The 18450-nt window shown below is 42.1% G+C and overlaps 1 protein-coding gene across 2 annotated transcripts in view; it reads left to right on the forward strand.

Annotated features, from left to right (window-relative positions):
- The window catches only part of DNAAF9 (dynein axonemal assembly factor 9), a 67504-nt gene extending 49120 nt beyond the window's left edge, over positions 1–18384 (forward strand). For both annotated transcript variants that reach the window (XM_048302861.1, XM_048302862.1), the window contains 9 exons: positions 1364–1401; positions 5990–6125; positions 6471–6557; positions 7993–8099; positions 8787–8861; positions 9014–9216; positions 10834–10899; positions 11243–11336; positions 12781–18384. In XM_048302861.1, the coding sequence (XP_048158818.1) occupies positions 1364–1401; positions 5990–6125; positions 6471–6557; positions 7993–8099; positions 8787–8861; positions 9014–9216; positions 10834–10899; positions 11243–11336; positions 12781–12893 (919 nt within the window). In that variant the 3' untranslated portion in view covers positions 12894–18384. The remainder of the gene's footprint in view (positions 1–1363; positions 1402–5989; positions 6126–6470; positions 6558–7992; positions 8100–8786; positions 8862–9013; positions 9217–10833; positions 10900–11242; positions 11337–12780) is intronic.
- The last annotated feature ends 66 nt before the right edge of the window (positions 18385–18450 follow it).

Genomic DNA, 18450 nt, shown 5'->3' on the forward strand with positions numbered 1-18450 from the left:
CTTTCGAAATAGTGTGGTTTGGTTGCTGTTTCATAGTAAATGTGTGTGCTCCAGACTTCAACAAACATGGAAATAACTTCTTAGACCTATCTGTAAAATTGTAACCCTCCAATTTTTTAATTATGCCTTGCAGCTGATTTGATCAAAGTAAGTTCCAGCAGTTAGAGTTTTTGGAGTTGGTAGCACTGCTTCTGTTTGTGATCAAACCGTGCATCACAGCTTAGAGGTGAACTGCCCAAGCAGTTTCTAAAAGTGCATTCCTGAAATTTCCTGGCTGTTCTTAAACACTAACCAGTGTGCTGCTTGTGCTTTGCAGTAGTCAATACATAGACCTTACCTTGCTGCTTCTTCTTATCTCCGTGACAAAGATTCCAAATACATAATAAAAACGACATAAAATATTGGTGAATTGGTGCTGGAGTGCTGTTCAAACTTGTTCTTTCCATAATTATAGGAAAGACAAGTTCCATTTCTGTTTTATTTTTAACTTACTAACGTGTTACTAGTGATGGTACTGAGTAGTGTTTCTAGCAGCAGCAGCAGCCTGCAGTCCTTTAATACTGTTTGTCTCCTGAAGTGCAGAAGCAATTGAAGGAAGAGGCTCAGCCTGTGCTGTAGATTATTTATGTTTTGCTTTGGAGTTTGTTCTGATAAGAATTTACCAAGTAGCCACATAGTGCCAGTGGCAAACCTTGCAGTTGGGAAGCTTTGGTGATTTCACTGTGAGAATGGAGAAGAGTGGATTTAATGTCTGGCTTGAAACTTGCACTCAAGAAAATCAAACCCCTTTCCTGCCTCAGAGTCCATCACTGTAGAGATCTAGCTCTTCCATGAGCATGGGATGAAGCTTTTCCCCATTCTGAGTTTGGGTAGGGGAGAGGGAGTTGAAGGGAACAGGTAAAATACTCTCTAGAGCTTTTGTGTCCATGATAAAGCTCGTGGAAATAATGGTCACTTGTCTGACACAGCAGCAGAAATAGACATGCTGTACATCCAGTCTTTCTGTGGAAAGTTCCCACTCTGTGAAAGGCACAATTCTTTAAGGCAAACTTTAAATTCCTATTGTTTATATAAGAATTAAAATGACATTGAAGCATTTCTGACTCCTTAGAACACAGAATAAATTGCATGGTGGGAATTAGCTCTTAAATCTGTTGGAGAATTAAAACCATCTGCAAAACTGATTTTTGAGGGAAAAGTGCTGAAGGACATAACTTGTGAGGATGTTGCAGTTATGTGGATTGAGGAAAAGAAGCATGAAAATGGTTTGGTTCGTGAGACTCTCTCAGCATCCAAGTGAATGTAAATGTTTTACTTAAATAATAATATCCATTCTTGATATGTGAACTTTTTGGTTTTTTAGGCTTCTTTTTCCCAAGTTCTTGGACCAGTGTTCACAAGGTATGTGTCACTTTTCTTGACTCTGAGCTCTACAGAACAATAACTGAGCCATGTGGCCAAATAAATACCTGTGTTTATTATTTTGTGCTCTTAATACACGTAGCCGAAGGGTCATGATAAACTCTTGGAGGTAAGAACAATCTCTGCCTACACTATCAAACATCACAGGCAGAGGATGGAAAATTCTGGAGCATGATCCATTTTGAAGTCCTCATCTGCAGGATTGGTTTCCTAAGACCTTGAGTTTAACTGCTCGCCTTGAACTGTTGTAACTGGGAGTGAAATGGATTGGATTTGAGTTCTGCCCTCCTTTGGTGAGGTGTGAGGAAATGGAATTCTTTTCATTTCTGGTGTATTAGAAAGGGAAAAATGAGGGGGTGACCTTGTTCCCCAAGTCCTCCTCATAGTGTGGCCTGGAGGGTCATTGGCTGCATTGTCCTCCTTGTCAGGCTTGGAAATTAGAGCAGGTGTTGGCTTAAGTGAGATATGATCCTTCCTCACCTGCCCTCAAATCCCTGCCCCATCTTTGCAAGTGTCCAAGGCCAGGTTGGATGTATTTTGTGTTCAGAGGAAAATCAGAGTAGGATGTTGTGCTCTTCTTGTGGCTGCTTAAACTCTGAGTGCTCTGCTTGGCTGCCAGAGTTGTGCCACCTCTTTTTCATGTGTGAAGGGAGCCCAAAAGAATGAAGTTGTGAGCAAGCTGGACAGAAAGTAGGTGCTGTTATATAGATCAGTATTTTATCTGGAGAAAAATGTTGGTGCTCTAAATTGGGAAACTTACCATGTGTACAGCCACGGGTTAATTTGAAGAGAGCAGGAGAATGTTAAGAATATAAAGAGTTATCAATAACTACAGAGAAGTTAGAAATGCAAAAATGCCTCTTTGTTTTATGAAAGAATAAATAAATACTCAAAGCTTTGGTTTTCTTAAAGTGAATTTGTACAGACCTTATTGGGTGAGAATTGGTCGTTGTTGAAGGAGAAACTGCTAAATGCCCGGGACAAGAGTAGCTAATTTTCTTACAGTCAAAATACTGCAAGAATTACAAATACTGGAGATTAGAGGAATGTTCTTCTGGCAGGGAATCATTTCTGCACATTGCAAAGTGTTGTCCAGTTTTCTGATACAGAATGTGAAATCAGATGGCCGAGAGGTCCCTTCGTGTAAAGAAATTGTTTCACATAAATAGGGGCAATTTTTGTTTCAAAGGTTCAGGAGGAGAAGTCTGCTTTGAAGTGAGATGTGGCACACTTAAACTTTCCAGACAAATGCAGAATTGTGTCATGTGTGTAATAGAAAATTTACATCTGCCTAATTCGTAGAATCACAGACTGGTTTGGGTTGGAAGGGACCTTAAAGACCTTTCAGTGCCACCCTCTCCACAGGCAGGGACATCTTCCACTGTCCCAGGGTGCTCCGAGCCCTGTCCAACCTGGCCTGGGATGCTTCCAGGGATGGGACAGCTACAGATTCTCTGGGCAATTGAGAGGGAATTCATGATGGTTTCACACACCTGAGAATTCGTTTTTGGTGCAACAACAGCAAGATTTAATGAGACATTCACTTTAAAAGATACTGGTTCACGTTTTTGGAATGCTGTGCACCCCAACATTGTTGTTTGTGTTGCTGTGTCACCAGTGGGCCAAGACTGTGTTGTACTGGGCATTGTATAGATCTGAAAACAGAACCTTGTGGATATAAAAAAAGCCAAGTGCAGCCATAGGCAAGTAGGAATTAATTAGACTTTGGATCTGGACCTTCTCCCCACAACTGTCTTCCAGATATGGGGAGCAACTTGGGTTTGCCTTTTGCTGCTGCTTTCCAGGGCTCTTCTGTCACTGCCTTTCTCTCTAGCAAAGGGGTCCCTGGGCATGTTATCAACGTGACATTTTCTAACATTTCTGTTGGGAGAGCCCCAAGACTCACAGAGACAGCTGGGGACTGGGGAGAGCTGACAAAGCCTTGAGCAGAGTGACCAACACGAGTATCCCGTGCATACTTGCTTAAACTTCTCCAAAAAATCCTGCCACCATCTCTGTGCTGTAATTTCCTTTTGTCTCTCTTTTCTTTTTGGTCTCTTTTTCCTTTCTTTTGTTCTTGCACAGAAGCTGTAAGATGATACCTTCCTAGTCTAGGGGCACCCTGGCATCCCTTGTGAAACAATTTCATACAGAATGCAAATTAGGACATCACCATTGTTAAAAATATGCCCATTGTAAGTTTAGGAGCAAAGAGGAGCCATTATTTTCATCAAGCGTGTGTATTTTTAATCCATCCCTCCTGTTCCTTTCCTGCTTCCATTGAACACGCTATTCCCCAGGCTGCAAGGGCTCTTTTCTTTAGAGGAGTGTCTAAATAAAGAATTGAACAAAACTGGGTGGTCTTCAAAATGCACCTCTTAGAAACAGAGATGGCAGTGATGGTTCAAATGGAAGAGGTCAAATTGGTTCATTCCTAAAGCTGTGTAGGCACCTTTCAGTTCTCAGGAAGTTCCTTTTCTGTTGGATTATACTCCCTGTCCCTCAGCTCAAGGTCATGAACTGGTGCTTGCTCGCACAGGGCAATGTGTGTGTGGTACCAACACCTCCAGGATTTATACCTGGGTGTGAGCAGAGCCAGAGCTCGCAGGTTCCTGGGCTCTGAGCAGGCTTCTCCTGCTTCCAAGGTTGTGTGGGAGTTTCCAGTCAGGAATGACAGGTAGTGCCCTGGGCCAGGCACAAAGGGAGGGGAGATTGATGGAGAAGGAGCAGGGGTGGTGAGGAGGAGATGAGATGCAGAGGTGTGGGACTTGATAGGTACGCTTTTTCCTGAATCTTTTTTTAACTTAAGCTTTTCCAGCTTAATCTTTGACAATTACGGATACTTTCCCAGGCATGATGCTGCTGGCAGTTGTCACATGGACTTGGTGGCATCTCTGTAGCACAACCACAGGGTGGTGGTGTGGGTGATTCAGGAATCCCAGAATGGTTTGGGTTGGAAGGGACCTCAAAGCTTGTCTCATTCCACCCTCCTGCCATGGGCAGGGACACCTTCCACTATCCCAGGCTGCTGCAAGCTCTGTCCAACCTGGCCTGGAACATTTCCAGGGATGGAATTATTAGCTTATTCATGGCATGATTATCTTTTTCATGCTTTTAATTTCATGATTAATATCCCCCAATTTGATATCATTTCAAGCCTGCACGTGGCTTAAATTTCAAAGGGTGCTTGGTGTTCTCCTTCCCTTTTCCCTCTTCTCCAAGAGCAGCTGTGTTTTGGAGAAGACAAGGATGTTGCTGAAATTGGAGTGGAAACTTCTGTGCAAGGTTAAAAAAGAAGAGAAATACAATTATGGAGATTTGTGCTGTTAATAAAGTTCTGGCTTGGAAGGGTCAGTGCAAAGAGCAGTGACTGGGAGTGTGTGGTATGATGGAAGTGCCCCAGAAATATTTGGTGCAGGAATTTGTGTGTAGAGTAGCCTCTGCATGGATTTATGTGATTTAAGACTTGTGTAAAGACCAGGAATTACTTCAGGCAGCAGATCAGGTGTGATCAGTTGTTACATCTTTGCTTTAAATAGTTGGAGGCAGAGGAAATGCATCCTGGCTCAGTTGTTCATGGATATTGGAGTTTTTCTGTTCTTCCTTCCACTCTGCTTACAGTCACAGGAGAGTGTCAGAACAGGGCTGCACACCTTGAGCAAAGAAATAACATTTATTGTAAAATTAGAGAATTCTTTAGGTTGGAAAAGACCTCTAAGATCATCAAGTCCAGTCAGGAACCCAGCACCACTGCCCAGTTCCCCATGACACCGTGTCAAGAGCCACATCCACGTGTTTTTTGAATACTTCCAGGGATGGGGACTCCACCACTGCCCTGGGTGGCTGTGCCAGGACTTTACAACCCTTTCCATGAAGCAATGTTTCCTAATATCGCATCTAAACCTTCCTTGGCACAACTTGAGGCCGTTTCCTTTCCATTTGCTCTCCATCCCTCACACATTCAGGACAATACAGCCATCCTAGGGAGTCACTCAGTGCTGGCACTGCAATTTCTTTGAGGAACTGGGCTGAAACTCAAATCGTGTAAAATTGGAAAGCAGGGATCCTATAACTGAAATTAATTGGATGATTTTCTGTTATCTTTTTGATGCCTCATGGGTTCAGTTTTGCTGTCTGAATACCCTTTTGAAGTCTTTTAAAGACAAAAAATAACTCTAGACCCTTCTCCTATTTTTGGAAGTGGCAACTGAGTGTCCAAAATAGTGATTTTTAGCTGTCTCTTATTGCATGTTGAATTTGCCAAGAGACTTTACAGTTTAGTGTTCTTTTTTTTTTTGAAGCTAGTCCTGCTCAAATTGATTCTTGTATGGATTTATTATTTTAATTAATTGATTCTTTGGGTTGAGTCTAAATGGCTTCTGTTAGATGAAAGATTCCCTGCTTGGTTTTTTTTGTTGTAGTGTATTTTTTTTTTTTGTCTTTAATGAAAGAATGTAGTGAGAGGGAAGGAAAATAAGAGAAAAATGGTTGGAATATCACTGGATGGTTTATTAGTCACTGTTTACAGCCTGAGCTGTGTAAATTATCCCCTGATTTCCTTCTACAGGACTGGTGAGTAACGTGGTTTTCACAAGTCATGCCACAGAGCAGAGGCACCCACTCCTCGTGCAGCTGCAGAGCCTGATCCGAGCAGCAAATCCTGGAGTTTCCTTCATCCTGGCAGAAAATGGAATTGTAACGAGGTAACGTTAATCAGGATTTATCGCTTTTGGCACGTGGGCCACGAGCACTCAGAAACTTCTGTTCTCTTGCTTTTACTCTGGTGATTTATAGGAAGGAAATGCAGATTTTTCTTAATTGCTTCTTGTGCAAAAGGGATTTTCCCTTTACATTTATGGGCATATAAATATGGGGATTAGGAAATGTGTTTTGTTTGCAGAGTGTGATTTATGTTACTGTTACTGCCATACTAAAGGAAAAGTGCTCTTAATTTTACTGTCACTAGCACATTATGTTTTATGTCAGTAGATAGTGGCCATTTTATTTAACTTAGAAAATTAAAAATCTTCATTTTTATCTCTTTACAGGAACGAGGATATTGAATTGATTCTCGCAGAAAGCAGTTTTTCAAATCCTCACATGATGAGAGCTCGATATTTAATGTACCCTGGCTGGCAAGTATCTAGACTGAGAAGTATTAAAACTATTTTTCTAATTAACTTGAAGACTAAAATGTTTCACTGACTTCGTTTATATTTTTTTTTCCAAGACTACTCATTTGGAACAGGCAGCAGCTTTGTAAATCATTTTTAAGAGAGCTGATGATTATTCTTAGTGGATACACGATTGCTGCCCTTTTATGGGGGAAAAGGCTCCTTTCTGGCCACCACTTAAATCAATGGCAAGATTACTGTTGCTTTCCAGAAGAATAGGCAAGAACCCTCTGGGAATAAACTGGGAAGGATTGGGATGGGTGAGGTCAATAATGACTGGAGTAATTTCATCCTGACAGCTATTCAGCATTACTGGAATGAACTTGCTCTGTCAGTCTGGCCATTAGCAGAACAATTATTCATAAAACCCAGGAACCTCACTGACAGCCTTGGCACAGGCTGAGGCACAAACCCACGTGGCACCACACTTTCCACTGAACACCGAGACGTTTCTCCTGGCTCAGGGCTCTTCACACATCTTGTTGCAGTTATCTGTGCTGCACCTTTTTGGCAGAAATCTGAAGCTGTCAGCCATCATAACTCCTGGCTGACCGGTCTCTGTGCTGGAAACATCATTTATTTATCATACCTTGCAGTCCTCTATGGGTATACATCTCTTTATTCATAAATCTGCTTCTAAATTGGATGCAAGTAGCCAAGTAAAGCTGCTGGAGTAAACCAGCACAAGGCTTGGGATGTCAGAGCTGCTTGTGGATTGCATGGAGCCAAAGAGAGAGAGCACGAAAAGAAAATATTTCAAACTTTTGGACAGCTGTTAATTTATTTGGTGATGGTATGCAAGAATTGTATCTGGGTAGTGTGGAAGAAAAAGAGCAGCAGGAAGACCATCAAAAGCACCCACGGAGATCTTATTGCAGCCTTCCAGTACCTACAGAGGGCTCATAAAAAAGGAGTAGAGTGAGTTTGTACATGGGTAGATGGTGACAGGACAAGGGAGAAGGGTTTTAAGCTAAAAGAAGAGAGATTTAGATTAGATATTAGGGAAAATTCCCTGTGAGGGTGGGGAGGCCCTGGCACAGGTGCCTAGGGAAGCTGTGGCTGCCCCTGGATCCCTGGAAGTGTCTGAGGCCAGGTTGGATGGGGCTTGGAGCAATGTGGGCTGGTGGAAGGTGTCCCTGCCCATGGCAGAGGGTGGGACTGGATGATCTTTAAGGTCATTTCAAACCCAGACCATTCCATGGTTCTATAAAAAGGAATCCTGAGTGCTTTGACCAACCTAATGCTGTTGGTAGCATTTTCATGGAGAAGAAAGCTCAATATTTTCCATCTTAAGAGCAAGGCTCAGCTGTGATGAAAGAACAGATGTTGTTTGTTGGATGAGAAGCACAAGCTCCTGTGATTTCTGTCCACTGAAGGTGTTTGTTTTTGTCTCCAGGTACGAGGGCACATACGGGGCTGGGCCTGTGTTCCCTCCCATGGTTCAGATCTGTGTGTGGTTCAGTCGCCCTCTGGAGAAAACACAATTCGTCACCAAGTGTAAAGGTACCAATGAACTTTGCCTGACTTGATGGAAATCCAAGTTTGGGATGCTGAGGGATAGAGGGGAAGGAAGGCACTGACGTAACACAATTATTTAATCACTGCTGAAGTGAACTTTTAATTGAAAACTCAGCTTTCCTTCCTAAAAGTACAGTAAATTCTGTTCCTTAGTGTCTGCTCTGGAGAATTGTCCCGTGCTTTTTGTTCAGATGAAAATCTAACTGAATTTTTGGTTTCTAGGACTGAGACAACTTCCTATGTTTGCTTTTTATTCTATGTTTAATTGTATTTGATAGTGTTGAAATACAGTTTTATAAGTGACCATCAGCTTCTGCTTTTTATGCCAAATAATTCTTTGTAGCTACTAGAAAACAGGCTCAGCTCTAGAGTAGATACATTATCAAGCCTCTCCTCTTTTCCTTAGCCAAGCAGTGTCAGAGAGGAGGATTTTCCTTTCCACACACACTGTAGGAGTTCCTTATGCCAAACACATGTTATTTCCCAAACCCCAGAGCAAAGAATGAGAAAATAAAGAAGTGTTACATAGTGGGACTCCAAGGGACATGGCAGCTTTTCGCTTGGAAGCACTGGGATGTGGATTAGAGATCAGTTGCACAGGTTTTACCAGATGCTGCAGCAAGGAGGAGAAAAATAAGTTGAGATAATCTGTTTGTCTTCTGTTTCAAACAGCAATTAAGTCATTGCTCAAGCCAAGTCCTTTTTCTGGAAACATCTATCACATCATGGGCAAAGTGAAGTTTTCAGGTAAGGGCAAATTACTCCTGAGGTGTTGTGATCACACTGCATGTTATGGGTATTCAAAAATGTATTTCTGTGCTGGATTCTGTCTGCACCAGTGTTGATGTTAGATTAGATTAGCAATTATCAGGCCCTTCTTTCTGTCTTCTCGTTGGTAGATGCTGATAAAGTCATTGAAGTCTGTCACAACACATCAGCAAATTCCCTAAGCCTGGTGCCTGTTCCGGAGGGGCCAACTCCTCCTGATTCCAGAAGTGATCCCAGAGACTGCAGCAGTCAACAGGAATACTTCCTTGTGTTCATTGGCTGCTCCCTGAAGGAAGAGGATATCAAAGATTGGCTCAGAGAAACTGCAAAACAGGTTTGTGGGCAGGTTTCCTTTTGTTCAGTGCTTGGCATTTCTTAACAACCAAAGGAAAAATCCAGGTGTCTCCATGAAGCATTTGGGTTTCTTCATCTCTTTTTTCTTCTTACCAAGGTATTGACATTCAAGGGTGCAAATGTATTTCAGAAAGGGGACCAAGAGTTTACAGATGTGTGTTGTAATCTCTGTATTGTTTTAGTGCTTGCTACAGTTTATTCATGGATTGATCTGCTCTTGAATGCTTGAGCAAATGGATTATGTCCAGGATAAACACAGGGTGATTTAGCTGAGCTTTGATTGCCAAGGGCTGAAGTGTGCTATGAAATGAATCTTGAAGTACCTGAACACTGGCAAAGCTGAAAATCTGTTTTGATTCACTGAATTAAACCACCTTGGAAGTAATCCACTGAAATGGAGGGTAGAGTCCTGTTCATTTTGTCATCCTTAATTAATCAAGTGTACTTCTGCATGGCTGGTGTGTCCATGCAGTAGGAGCTGGAGTAGGGAACACGGAATGTGGCTGTTGTAGGAAGCTCAGAAGGCACAGTTTGCACACAGGGACTGCCACAGCTGATGGATAGAATCATAGATCATAGAATCCTGGAATGGTTTGGGTTAGAAGGGACCTTAAATCCCATCCAGTCCCACCCTCTGCCATGGGCAGGGACACCTTCCACTATCCCAGGCTGCTCCAAGCCCTGTCCAACCTGGCCTTGGGCACTTCCAGGGATCCAGGGGCAGCCACAGCTTCTCTGGGAAACCTGTGCCAGTGGAACTTTTTGGAACATCTGTTAGTTGAAAATGCTCCAGATTACTTCTTTATAGTTTAGGATTTGTACAGTATCTCCAAGAATTTGTGTAGGAAGGGAAAAGTGTTTCCTGCAGACTGTGGCTGGAGCAGTGGCTGGAGAAGTTGCTAAGGTTCTAAAGTTTCTGAGGTTTTTGAGTTTCTGAGATGCTCAGCTTCTCATCTCCTGTTCCCCTGTATTAATTCAGGGAATTAATCCATTTTCTGTGCTGATTATCTCATGCTCTGTACTTACCACGGGGGTAATATATGGAGACAAATGCTTTTCCATGTAAAAAAGCTCTCTATGGAACACTACTTAAATTTTATGAAAACTTGGAACTTCAAATGCTTATCTCAAGTGTGAAGTGTTTCCTCTTTGAGCAATTCAAGACTATAAACACTTTTTGTACAGTCATGGCTAATTGAGGGTTTCAGATGGCTCTGAGAGTTACCACATGCTGCAGGAAAGAAAGGGATTACAGAATTTCTCAGACTCAAAATTAAGTTGTTTTTCTGTTCCTGTGCCAGTTTTCTTACAGGAAAGCTGTATTTAAATTGTCTTGTTTAAAATACTTAAGGAATTTTTAATTTCTAAGTGTTTTCTGTAAGATCAGTGAATTTTTACTTTTGTTTTCAGAACATAGTTGTGAATGCCTTCACAGAATTGAATAACTTCAGAAAATAATTTTTGAAATACATGTTTCTATTTGGTGGTTTGGGTTGTTTGTTTCTTTTTTAATTTGAATTTATTTTTAAACTAACTAAGGTATGGTATCACATTGTCACTCTGTGGTCACATAACTGGAGTCTCATTCTTCGTACAGAAACCTCAGAGGAAAGCCCTGAAAACCAGAGGAATGTTAACCCTTCAGGAAATAAAAAACATTCACGTGAGTAAAAGCAATAACTTAAACCCCTTTCTTTTGGCTGATTTCCCTTAAAATATCCATCTGGATGACAGAGCACCTGCCACACCTGCCACAACAAGTGTGCTGAGCACTAAATTATTGCAGCACTTACTGTCTTTAGAGGTACTTGGAGCACAACTGAAGCTGTCCAGGAGGGATTTGAGATATAAATCTGATCTCAGAGCTCCAGGTTTGCTCTGGAAAGCAGGAGGTGTAAAATTGGACATCTTTGGTTGCTGTAATGGCCCTTCCATTTTCTTTTATCTGTTTAAGTTTGTAAGGATTGTCCCTACAGATGTTTAATTTAAATTCTTTCTTACTGCAGGTGAAACGCCACTTGGATCCACTTCCAGCTGGTTATTTCTACAATGGGACTCAATTTGTGAATTTTTTTGGTGACAAAATGGATTATCATCCATGTATCCTTTAAAATTGGGGGTTTGGGGGGAGGTTTTAAGTAGGGAACAAATTGCAGCTCTGAAATGTAAAGTGCCAAAGGAGATATGATAAAGAACCAGTTCCTTGCCAGCTAAAGCTTAGTGTTAAAACCCTTTCTGAGAGATAAGATCTCAGCAGCAGAATGGAACCAACAAAACAAACCCCAAACTGCCCATGAGCTCACACAGGGAATAATTTTCGGACCACAGCTTGTCAAAGAAATATTTTTCAAACCAAATAGTGCTGTAATAGCACTGAATGCCTGGGCACGACTGATAAAACTTCCAAATGAATGTAATTTTATGTGTGCACACACTCAAGTGGAAACAATCATATTTTTGTTCTTAGTATTGCCCTGGCACTTCTTGCCAAGGTTCCAGCGTATTCCTGTTGTCCTTGCTCACCACCTGGGGACACAGGTTAGTGGTGGTTGTGGCAGTGCTGGATTAACAGCTGGACTATGTGATCTCACAGGGCTTTTCCAGCCTTAATCATTTGGTGATTCTCTTACTTTCATAACTTTCTGTTGCTTGTTTTCTTGGTTTGGTCACCAACTTCCAAATTGGTTTTATATTCCCGGTTTATTTTTCACCATAACCAAACTTGACAAAAATCCAGGTGGGTTCTGTGATGCTGCTTTGGAATAAGGACAGTTATTTTCTATGCCCTGTGGCATAGCTTTAAAATTTTAAACCAGAAAATTCCTCTCTGCAGGGTACGAAACCCAGCAGCAAACTTGGACTTCAATATTCACTGGAGAAGTTATTGATGCCCCTGGATCCCTGGAAGTGTCCAAGGCCAGGTTGGATGGGGCTTGGAGCAACTTGGAATAGTGGGAGGTGTCCCTGCTCCATGGCAGGGGGTGGAATGAGATAGATTTTAAGGTCCTTCTAACCCAAGCCATTCCAGGATTCTTCACTCCACCTCTCCCTTGGTGGTTTACAGTGAAAGCTGCAGGCCCTGCTTAACCCTTTCTGGGGGATTTGAATTTTGGGTGGAGTTTTAGACTTCTGCTTCAGCAGAACCACTGTAAATGTGTTCACAGAGCCACAGAATAGGTTGGGCTGGAAGGGACCTTAAAGCTGATCTTGTTCCAACACCTTCCAGGGATGGGGAGTCCAAAAACTTCTTTGGGCAATCACCACCCTCAAAGGGAAGAATTTCTTCCTAAGATCTGATCCAACCCTGCTATGATTCTGCTGTTCTTACATCCATCCTCCTGGCTGGGAAATATCCCTTGTGCAGCTCCTTTATTCCTTGGGAACACTGAGCTGTGGTAGCTCTGCCTGCAGGCTCCCAGAGGGTGATACACTGAATTTCTGCTTTCACTGGGCGTCCCAGGACTGGCACTTCCTTCAAACCTGGGTGTTCTTTTCTCCTAAATTCCATTTGTACAAATATTCTTCCTTCACCTTTCCCAACCAGTAATGGACCAGTTCATGAACGATTACTTGGAAGAAGCCAACAGGGAAATCGAGAAGTACAACAGAGAGCTGGAGGAGCAGGAGTACCACGATCTCTTTGAGCAGAAGACTTAAGCACGTGGGTCCTGGGTGGTTCTGTCCTTGTGTCAGGAACCAAAAATGTTGTTTTGTCCTTCTGGGTCACGAGAAATTGAGTGAAATGTCTGTTTTCAGCACTCCTTCCCAAACGAAGGGATCATTCCCCTAAGGTTGGCATTTAACACGGTAACTGCTTAGCTGTTTGTACTGTCAGGTTTGCTTCCACTTCACCTTAATTCCAGACTGTACAAAGCATCACCTGGAATCTCTGGCTTGTGGTGGAAACGTGGGAAGAAGAAGAAGAAGAAGGAGAAGAAGAAGCAAAACTGGATTTATTTCCTAAAAGGTTGGAATGTAATTGTGGAATTGGGCCGTGGTGCAGATATCAAACAATCCCTGGGCGTCCCTTGGAAATGGTTGCTGAACAGTGGGGGATTTCAGGATGTGGGATTGGGGGTGTTCCCAAAGCGAGAAATGGGGGAACATTTGACTTGGAAGAGTCCCCAGTCCCACAGCTGTTTGGGTGTTCCCAAAGTGAGAAACTGGGGAACGTTACCTTGGAAGAGTCCCCAGTGCCACAGCTGTCAGCATATTCCCAAAGTGAGAAATGGGGGGGGATAATTAAAAAACTAGAAGAGTCCCTAATCCCACAGCTGCTGGTGTGTTCCCAAAGCGAGAAATGGGGGAACAGCGGGAAAAACTCTGAAGAGTCCCTAATCCCAGAGCTGTTGGGATGTTCCTGAAGCAAGAAATAAGGGAATAATGAAAAAATGTAGAAGAATCCCTAATCCCACAGCTGTTGGTTGGGGTGTTCCCAAAGCGAGAAATGGGGGAACAATGGGGAAAATCCGAAAGAGTCCCTAATCCCACAGATTTTAGGTTGTCCTCAAAGTGAGAAAAGGGGGAACACTTCCTCAGAGACCTTAATCCCAGAGCTGTCATGGTGTTCCCAAAGCGAGAAATGGGGGAACAATGGGAAAAGCTCAGATGAGCACCTAATCCCACAGCTCTTGGAGTGGTCCCCAAGTGAGAAATGGGGGAACAATGGGAAAAACTCTGAAAAGTCCCATATCTCTCATATGTCGTGGTGTTCCCAGAGCAAGAAATGGGGAAATTACTAAAAAACTTAGAATCCCTGAATCTACAGCTGGTAGGGTGTTCCCAAAGCGAGAAATGGGGGAACAGTGGGAAAAGATCAGATGAGCACCTAATCCCACAGCTCTTGGGGTGTTCCCAAAGCGAGAAATGGGGGAACAATGGGAAGAGTTCAGAACTGAGTACCTCATCCCAGAGCTGTTGGGGTGTTCCCAAAGCAAGACATGGGGGAGTGAGTCACAAACTTAGAATCCCTGAGTCTACAGCTGTTAGGATGTTCCCAAAGTGAGAAATGGGGGAACAGTGGGGAAAACTCTGAAGAATCCATAATCCCAGAGCTGTTGGCGTGTTCCCAAAGCGAGAAATGGGGGAACACTTTCTCAGAGTCCCTAATCCCAGAGCTGTCAGGATGTTCTCAAAGCAAGAAATGGGATAACAGTAGGAAAAGGTCAGATGGGCACCTCATCCCAGAGCTGTTGGGATGTTCCCAAAGCGAGAAATGGGGGAACAATGAGAGAAACTCGGATGAGCACCTAATCCCACAGCTGCTAGGGCATTCCCAAAGTGAAAAATGTGGAAACAGTGGGAAAAATTCAGACGAGTCCCTAATCCCACAGCTGTCAGGATGTTCCCAAAACGAGAAATGGGGGAACAATGGGAAGAACTCATTCTGAGTCCCTAATCCCAGAGCTGTTGGGTGTGTTCCCGAAGCGAGAAATGGGGGAATGCTTTCTCAGAGTCCCTAATCCCACAGTTTCTAGGACGTTCCCAAAGTGAAAATTTTGGAAACAGCGGGAAAAACTCAGAGTCCCTAATCCCAGAGCTGTCAGGATGTTCCCAAAGTGAGGGATGAGGGAACACTCCCACCCCCACATTTGCCAGGGGCACAGCCCATCTGAAAACCTCAGCACAGTTTGAGTCTGCACTTGAAATTCTGACTTTTTTTAGAAGAAAAGATATTTATACATTTCAGGGTGAAATCAGTGGAGAAATCTTATTTTCTTCCCGGTGCTGTCATTGGGATTCTGGAAAATATTTCCTGACTGGCTGCAATGTGCACCTTGCTGTTGCTTAGATTATCCCTGGAGGATTCCTATTGAAATCCTAAAAAACTAAGCAAGGCAAGGGAAAGGGGAGATTCTTCAGCTGAAGAATTCCCTTTCCATGAAGATGAGTGATTTCCAAAGGTAAAAAACAGCAAATGATGTTACTCGAAAGAGGCAGGAACTTGTTTGTGGAGCTTCCAGAAGAGTTTGCACACCGGAACATTTCACTGTGCTGATGAGAAATCAGCTTTTAAGTACTTGCAACAGAATTTTTATAGTTCCTGAATGATAGAACAGGAATGCTGGCAGCCTGTCCTGACTTAATTCAGTGTAATTTAAGAGGAGACTTTATAAATCACTGACTGAAGGGTTATAAAGTACCTTAGCAGCTACCTACAGGTAATTTTTGGAGTTTATTTGAATAAGCAGATTATTGTAGCATGCATGTGTTCAGAATTGAGGTGAGAACAGCCCAGCAGGAATTCTTTGTTTTCATATTCCTTTGCCTTAGGGACAGCTCAGTCTTTTAATGCAACTGCAGCTTTTCTTTCTGACCAGATGTTTGTGATAGAGCAAAGAAATGGAATGAAAAATCTCTTGCAGGACACTTAAAATACTTCAAATGTGTCTGCACAGCCTCATCCCGTGGCAGGAAAATGAGATTTAACCCCTGCCATCAAACCTGAGGCTAGATTAGAGTTTATGCTTTACTTAAGAGATGTATTTTTTACCTTTGGAATGAGTGAAATTTCAACGACCTGAAGTACGTTTTAGGTGGTTTTGGTCTTCATTGCTGGGTGCTTGTGCTGTGGGTGTTCCACAGTGCAGAGGTGGAATTCCAGGTGCTGCAGGCTGGGATAGAAATATTGGTAAGGTTTCATACCTTGCTTTCCTCCTAGATTTCAAAAGCTGAGTTGAAGACTTCAATATCTTATTTTATGTTGTTTTTTTTTTTTTTTTTGCACACCACGAGACTTTATATAAAAAAAACCTACTTGTATCCTGTTAGAGGCCAGTAAAAGCCAGCAATTAGTTTGTGTTTTTAGGCTTTCCTGGGGTATTCCCTGGATCACAAGTGTGGAGCATCCTGATAAAGCTCGTGAGTTTTATCTATGCATGGCTAAATCTTAGTCTTAATATCCTGTAGTGCCTGTAGAGCAAAGGTAGCTAGCAGTGGGTTTGGGGGGGCTGGCAGGGGTTTACAACTAAGTCCAGTTGGTTGCATGAAATTATTTCACAGCCCAGAATTTTTAGGAGTCCCCGAAATTCTGGTGGTAGCACTGCAATAAAAAGGGGCATTAGGAAATTGAAATCCCAATTCTAATTGCTTTGCCAATTAACTCAGTGTAAACCCAGCTTTTCCAGTCCCAGTTGTCTCATCTGCAAAGCCATATTTCTAGAGTTAGTGGGATGTGATGTGGGAAGAAATTCCAGTGGTTGGGACAGCAGGCACGTGGTGGAGGCTTTGTCTCAACTTGTGAGTCGATAAAAGAGTAGATTTAAGTGCAATTGATTGAAAATAGATGAAGATGCTGTAGCTGATTTTTGCTCTGCTGAACTCTTTTTAAGAACTCCAATTTGTGCAGCTCTCAGATCAATATGGATGGGGCTGATGCAGCTGGAATTCCCAAGCCCTGTGAACAAAAAAAAAAAGGAAATAATTGGTGTGTGACTGTGCAAATTGAGCTGTTCCTTAAAAACTGGAGCAGAAGAGCTCGGAACAAAGGCCTAGAACCCTCCTCTCCTGTGCTGCATGTGCTCTATGGTCTTAGCTGTGTATTACAAAGACCTTTCACCAGACTGGTACTGGCTCAATTCATGTATTTTGGTATGGAAAGAAATTGATTACCTCAATTTTTATTGTTTATTTTTTGAACTGTGACTTTCAAGCAGAAAAAGAAAAAGAAAAAATACTGAAATAGTGAAACTGTGACAATGGTATCCTTGAAATGTAGTAGTGCCTTGCAGATGACACCATTTATTCCCCAAAATAAATGGATGTCGGGGGTTGCACCCCCCTTTTTTTTAAAGGAAAAAAGAAAAACAAACAGTTTTGGTGAAAGGACTTAAAACTTTAACCTAGTGACAAATATTAGCACAAATGGTTAAACTGTTGAAAAGAAAACTCTTTGAGGACTGAAATATGTAAATGCCTGATGCTGCTGCTGTTGAAGAGCAGTTGCTGATTTTTTGGGAGTCAATTCTAACGATCAGCAGTGCTTTTTGATTTTTTTTTTTTTTTTTTTTTTTTAAGAAGAGTGTAACTTTTGTACTCTGGTCAGAGCTGTTTGTACTGTATGGAACCCCCATCCCAGGGGATTTGCTGTCCTCACTCCTTGGAAGTCAAGGTGAGGACGGAGCTACTCTGAAGGATCGAGGTTTGAACGTTTTACTGCTACTGTATAATTAAAAAACAACAACAACAACAAAAAAGCACCATTTCTAACCCACTGATGTTTGGATACAGCAAAAGTGCCATTACACTGTTCCTTTTCTTTTTTACTGTACTTGGAAAATTTGTGTCCAGGCATTCCTGAGCTTGGGAAGTGCTGAAGAGTCCTCAAGGGGTTTCCACGCTTTGCTGACCTTTGTTAGCAGCTTGTGGTGGTGTTTTTTTTTCTTTCTCCTCACCGAGAATGAGTGTGATCAGAAGTTACTGAAGTTATAGGGGTTCAAATGTGACAAACTTAGCAGGGGAACCTTTGCAACTTGAGCTGCTCTGCAATCTGGGAGTATTTCCTATTAAGCTGTGCAATTTGGGATTAATCCAGTTTTACACTTTGCAATTAACACACCGGCTTGCAGGGAGGAGTTAAGTTGCATGTAAGGGTTCCCTAATAAGTTGGGGTTTTTTTAAATTATTGTTATTTTTTAATTGAAACTTGTCTGAATTTGCACAGATTTAAGCTCTGGAATACTTTGGTATTCTTGAAAAGGGAAAAAAAATTGTGACTAGTATAGTGAATTGTAAACTGTGAGTTGTTAGAATCACAAGGTTCAGCTAATCTTAGGTTGTTAAAAATGTACCTCAGAGAGCTCGTGAGAAATCGCTTCATTTTTACACAACAGCCAGATCCTGACGTAACACTTCTCACTTTACAATGTGCCAAAATTCACTTTTATACTAGTTCTCAACGCTTTAATATTTGCAACTTTAAGTTAAAAACGTGTTCTTTACAAACACTACTGTAACTTCAGTTCAGCTGAATGGTGTGATTGAAGCTTTTTGCCTCTCGTATTTATTACACAACTTGACTCAGTAAATATAAAATTACCTTTCCATTTATTTTTGTATTGTTTTACATGTTTATACCTGCAGTTTGTGTGACTTTTACACCTGTAACTCCAGATGTGATGGAAAGAACCAATAAACAGTATCCATCCACTGCCTGGCTTTGACTCCTTTAATGAACTCACAGGTTCCTAAACTGGAATTTTTAAACGTTGAGTAG

The sequence above is a fragment of the Corvus hawaiiensis genome, chromosome 5 (assembly GCF_020740725.1).
Source record: "Corvus hawaiiensis isolate bCorHaw1 chromosome 5, bCorHaw1.pri.cur, whole genome shotgun sequence".
In the NCBI taxonomy this organism is placed as follows: domain Eukaryota; kingdom Metazoa; phylum Chordata; class Aves; order Passeriformes; family Corvidae; genus Corvus; species Corvus hawaiiensis.